At 34.3% G+C, this 6,143-nt stretch overlaps 1 protein-coding gene across 2 annotated transcripts in view; it reads right to left on the minus strand.

Annotated features, from left to right (window-relative positions):
• Positions 1-4,981, minus strand: part of LOC149561311 (protein SEMI-ROLLED LEAF 2-like) — a 165,388-nt gene extending 160,407 nt beyond the window's left edge. Inside the window, exons 1-3 of one of the 2 annotated variants that reach the window (XM_089825067.1) lie at positions 4,356-4,473; positions 3,848-4,018; positions 167-241 (exon numbers count right to left, since the gene is read on the minus strand). In XM_089825067.1, coding sequence (XP_089681193.1) covers positions 167-241; positions 3,848-3,982 — 210 coding nt within the window. In that variant the 5' untranslated portion in view covers positions 3,983-4,018; positions 4,356-4,473. Of the gene's footprint in view, positions 1-166; positions 242-3,847 lie in introns of both variants that reach the window. The other variant, XM_089825066.1, reaches the window with a different exon arrangement.
• Between the last annotated feature and the right edge of the window lie 1,162 nt (positions 4,982-6,143).

The raw sequence follows: 6,143 nt of genomic DNA on the forward strand, positions 1-6,143 counted from the left end.
AAAAGAACAAAAGCATAGTTTATAACATATATGTCCATCTTCAACCAACAGAAGATACATCAATGCCTATGCTGTGATGGAAAGAGGAGCATCAATTTAGAGTGGTGAATACTTTGTTCATAAGCCAGATGCTTCACTGACAAGAGAGCATAAATATAAGAGAGACCTTTGGTATACGCAATGGATTCTTTGCTGCATACTCGCAGAGTTTGGAAATTTTGCGATCATTGAGAGGTTCATCCTGGCACAAAAGAGTTCCATACAATTTAGACACAGGGCATAATTGGTATACATATACACTACAAACAAACAGAAATTCAGCTTTACCCTACAGAATTGTATTCATTAAAATTTAGAATAAGAGCAGATTTAAAGTTATTGGAAAAAAAATAGACAGAGCATAGTCTAAACTTTTGATAAGCCTTTTCTAGTCTTCAAGAATGTCTAAGAAAACAATAGTCTTCAAGATTATTGATAAGAAAACATATAAGATGAAGAATGTTAATGCAGTTTTAAAATTCATAGTATTGTACTTTTAATGCATTTAGTAGGAAAATGTACCAAACCCAACCATACGTTGTACAAGACATAACAACATCTGAATAGACAATTATGATAAATTCGCATTGATGGAAGCCAAGGTTCATTGCCTCAATAAACACATTGGTTTTGTCTTTGCTCTGTGTGAATTATAAGTATGTCGAGGTAATCCATATTAACAGCATTGTGCAGCAGCTGGAATCACTATCCTGAATCTAAAAGAATGTGCAAATGCAAAAGAAAAAACAAAACAGTTCTATTTCAGTTGCTCATGACAATTCATTTATGTGAAGAGTTATTAGTTTTAATAAGAATCCATACATTAGTTTTTTTGAACTTTACCAAACACACATTCATTGGATAGTAAGCTCCAAGCTACAGATAAAACTCCATGTGAGAAATCATACATACATGCATCAAGCTACTACTGTCAAAAATTATGGTACCAATTGTCCCACAAATGTTTGCTTCTATAGAACATCTTATAGAGTGGTCCCATGAGCAGGGCTTGACTAAGCTTTATTACGAGGTATTGAGCATTCAAGGGAGTGTTTAGCAGTCAAATGGTCCAATAGATATCTTTCAGCTTGAATATATAATTCTAGGAGTATTAACTACCATTTGCTAATTTTCATATGAAACTCTTTGTAGCCAATTAAAATCTGCATCGACATTGTAACCTAACCACATCTCTGACTTCAGTCATTAGTCCTCCATCAGTAAGGATGACAATCCTTCCTCTGACAGTTGATTAAATAAATTAAATTAAAACCTCCTTCACAAAAAAATAAAATCATATTTAATTAATCACCTTAACCTTCCTCCTTAACTGATAGATTAGATAAATGTTCATCTACTAATTAGGCTAATGCACATTCTTTCCTCACTTAAAAATTAATTAATAAAGCATTTCCACCTAACCAAATATCAAAGTTTTACATCTTGACCCTCCATTCAAGTTCAACCTTAACCACCCACTTTCACTTCCCTCAAGCATCCACTTCTGTGAATCTTGATCCTCCATTCAGGTTCAATCTTGTCAATCCATTTGAATTCTCCTCAAGCCTCCACTTGCTCACATCTCATTTCACTGTGCAAGTTCAGACAATACTAGCCCTTCATTCACTTGATTTAATCATGTCCTTCCACATGCATCCTTCAAATCTCTTCTCACATGCAACCGCAAAAAAATCCCCACTATCCAATCTAAAACATGATCTCAACCATCCATATCATGAGCCATAAATCTATATAAACCTTCAACTTAACAACACTTATCCTATGTTGAGGTGGTGCAAATATCTTAGATGCATGCCGCCAAATTGGGAATATCTCCATCTGCAACCCCACATTTTGAATGTATCAACCTTTCACCCAGCATCTAAAAGCTCATTCATACATCAAAGAGGTACAATGCAGATGTCTATCACTGTAATTAGTTGTTAATATCTTCTTTGTCTTACAGAGGTATGCTCTTAAGTTTAAAGTAAGAATTGCATGCACATTCCCTGATTCACCTCAAAATTTTGACATTCACACTCTTAAGTAGGCACAGAAATCTTTCAACCCACTTTCTGGCAGATACTGAAACTCCTCCCACACAGTACCTGCTTCATTCTTTTAGAAAGACTTTAATTTTTGCATTCTTCACTGGATAATGTTCCATGGGACCATCTTCACCTTAAAAATTGAATACGGCCTATTTTATCTGGTGGTGGTATCGAGCAGAATTTCATTCAGTTTTATAGCCACCATTAATGACCAATCTAGTCTTTAGAGAATAAATAATTTGAACTCCTGTAAATTTGTAATGTACATTGCATATCTAATGTGATTTGATATCAGGATAATCAGAGAATATATATGTACACTTGAATCACTTTTAATCAGACGCATTTTCATCAATGGTTGACTAAAGAGTGAATGACAATTCCACAAATTTCAACTTATTGCCGTACTCTTCAATTGATTCAGAAGATAATCAGAATGAATCTTCAAGAACTAAAAATGACTGTACAGAAACAATGAGGACCTTCTTATGCCTTATATTCCATTTGACCACCTGTTCCTTAGAAATTGGAGCAGCATCTCCCTCCATGACATCATGAATCAAAAAATCTTGTCAATTTTTGTTCTAATGTGGATATCAAACTGCATTTGCTTCAGTTTTGTGCACACAATCAGTGACCTGTCAAGGCTCTTCAAATGAACATTGCATTTTAATAGGATTTGACATCAGAATAATCTGAGGATGGATGCGTACACTTGCACAATCTTTTGTCAACATCTGTTATTCACATCAATGGCTGACTCGAACTCGAAGCCTTTCCTATCACTGTCATTTTCAATTGACTAAGTTGAACTCAATTATTCGCATATCAAAAACCATAAAAATGCAATTTATATTGCATTTCCAATAGGGTTTGATCTGAACATGGATCTGTCGACCTGAAACACTGTTTCCAGCAATCTCTTCTTTTAATCACCAATCGACTAAATGAAAATTCTACGAATTTCATCACCTTCAACTAGCTCCGCAGGCAATGCAATGAGAGCTTCTTTTAAGTGGATTTATGACAGGACGTCCTGTAAATTAAAGACATTAAATTTTGCACATTTCTAAAGAAAAGGAACCAATAGGGTAAGAGTTTCTTCGTCAAAACAATGAAACTGCAAGACCTCAAATGGACCTAACCACATGTGGATCAAATCAAGCGAAAATTTTATAGATAGAAAACACCTTAAACGACAAGAGGCCCTAGAGAATTCGCGTTTCGAGTCATTTTGAGCTAGATATTAGTTAATGCTTTGCAAAATGACTCCTCGAGTCGTGTGATGAATTCTACGAAACGAGACCTGAGCTTAGAAAGGACGTGCAGAAGCCAAAAAGCCATTTAAGAGTGACTTGCGATGGCACGTCTGAAGACCGTGATTCCGGTAAATTGACCCTTACCTAATTCTTTACACAATAATCCTTCTGCTCATCTTACGAATTTGAAAGGCTGGAAACAACCTATACTTAGAACGATCTTCACCAGCCGAAGAGAAGGCCTTTCAAATGCGGCTTTAAGGAACGACCCTGAGATTGTCTTGAACTGAACTATTTCTAAGTTTGTTTAACGAACCCTCTTTTCGTGTTATAATATTTAATGGTAGCAACTAAACTTGACTTAGAAGATGAACTAACTACAATGCACATAGAATTACCATCCACAGATCTGCCGAAAGATATATATGACTACACATGACTAAAGTTATTCACAGATACCACTACTGAATGAAAAACACCGTAAAAAGTAGAACCCACCTGGACTTTAGGGAAAATGTCAGCAAAGAGCTTCTTGTATCTCTTCACAGGCTGGCGGGACCTTGATCTCAACCCTGGGCAGCACACACACATTCGCCCACACACAGGCAGAACTTTTCTGGACATAAAACCCATCCTGCAATAATACCCAACTTTTCAAACAGTAACACCCTGCACAGAACGCAGATTGGAACACAGTTGCAGTTAACAACTCCAGAAAAACGAAATGAGACTCGAAGTGTCATGCATATTTCAGGGTTTCTTCTATTCCTATATTTTAGGAATCTGTAATAGTGCTTGGGAACAGTATACAGTTTCGTGTACCAGACATTGGTACTTCCTAAATGGTTTAGTACTACTTGAAACAACTTGGGCACGTAAGGTATTATACTGACAACCAATTGACCAACATTTTTTCCCCTTATATTAATGTCAATTAACGAAGAATATTGTGCTCTGCCTTAACTTGAATGAGCATGCTCGAAGGAAGTATGAAGAGGAAACTTACTACGGGTGGGTCTGCAATAAGGATGTATAGAAAGAATAACAGACCATGACCAGGGCTTTTTATATTGGACACAAAAATCAAACCATAATGAACCCAATGACCCCATGATTAAAATAGCTATAATTGCGCTGAAAATTTGGAGTACAGCAGAAGTTGCAGAACCTGTCGAGTGGCAGGCATGTGGGGTAGGAGATGTTTAAAAAGTAAGATTTGTTGGGGTAGGAGATGTTTAAAAAGTAAGATTTGTTCGGTAATTTGACAAAAACTGAGATCTGGAGCAAAGAATTTTCCTTCTTGTAGTGATATACACCCTTTTTAATGAATGAATGCCCTAGCTAGCTCCCTATTATCTAGCTTTATCGGATTTAACGTGACAGTATTACTTTGTTCACTCGATATAGATTTTTTTATGGTAATATCGTATGAAATCATGTGCCGACGCCATCTTCCAGCTCTTTAGGTTGGTCTCGAGCACACAAATTCAAACTACTTTTTCAACTTATGACGTTTTCCTCAAAATTCAAAGACTTCAAAATCAGTTTTCTTGAATTTTTTTCAAGTCTATTCTCTCGCTTTTATTTTGTTCTTGGTTTTATTTGTGGAGTCCAGTTTATCCCTCATCTATTATCTAGCTTGGAAAGGCAATATTTTCCTTAATGTAGGACAATTAAGTTAAAACTTTAAATATTAATTTTGTGTAAATTGGAACATTTATTAGTTTAGATAATTGTAATATTATATTATTTTTAAACTTTAGATAAAAAATGTTGGCATAAGTCTCTCTTAGATAAGACTTTTTTTTTTATATACTAGAATAATTAAAAAGTATGTATGAAAAATCTAAAGTCTAGAGTCAATTGCACTACTAATATAGTAGCTCTTGCACCAAAATGGAGTACAATAGTTATAAAACACATTTATTGTTAGTTGTCATCATGCACACTCTGTTCTTGACATTATTCTCTTGAAGATAACCTTGTGTGGTATTCACACATTGAAATGCAAGAAGATTTTAATGTATTTGTTGTATATATTTGAACATTTTGTAATAAAAAAATCAAATAAGTTAAAGTAATTCAAATGAGGAATCGTGCAATGGATATTTGCCACTAATTTTGAACTCTTAGAGATGAGTTTACTTGCGAGAATGTAAGGTCACAAATTATTATTAATATTGTCTTCTTGTAGATAAGTATGCTTGTAAAATGAAAAAATTATAGAAATGAAGCTTAGGAATAATGTCATCTCTTATATATGCTTCATGGATGTCCACATCATGTTCTTAAAGCTTCCATTTTGGCAAAGGTGTGGCGGATGTTATCAAAGGCTCATAGGTAGACAAACTATTTGTGAGACATTCATATTATATCCCTTTCCTTCTTATCATTTGGTAGCCAATTCTTGGCATATCTATGTTTGTTGCTAGTAAAATAAAAAAATTTAAACAACATTTTCTTATTGTCTTAAAAGAAAAGAGTTTTACAAATATTATTTTATATTAATTGTATTCTTATAAATTTACTTATAAATTCCTCAAATTGATGCATATTTAAAAGCAAGAAATATGCTATCAAAATATTTTCTTTGTAATAAGACTAAAATTTAAAAAGTCCAATATGTCAACAAGAAATATAAAATAAAAATATGTACTGTACAAAAAAGGATAAGACTTTCATGCTCTGCAACTTATCAAACTTTTATGTCTTTGTAGTGGACAATAGTGACGGGGGTAAATCCATGTTAGGGAGCACCCACCATCAGTTATAAATTGTGTGCAAGAGGGAATCG

This window comes from Cupressus sempervirens, chromosome 4, assembly GCF_028749045.1.
Source record: "Cupressus sempervirens isolate cs-2001-9-10 chromosome 4, ASM2874904v1, whole genome shotgun sequence".
Lineage (NCBI taxonomy): Eukaryota > Viridiplantae > Streptophyta > Pinopsida > Cupressales > Cupressaceae > Cupressus > Cupressus sempervirens.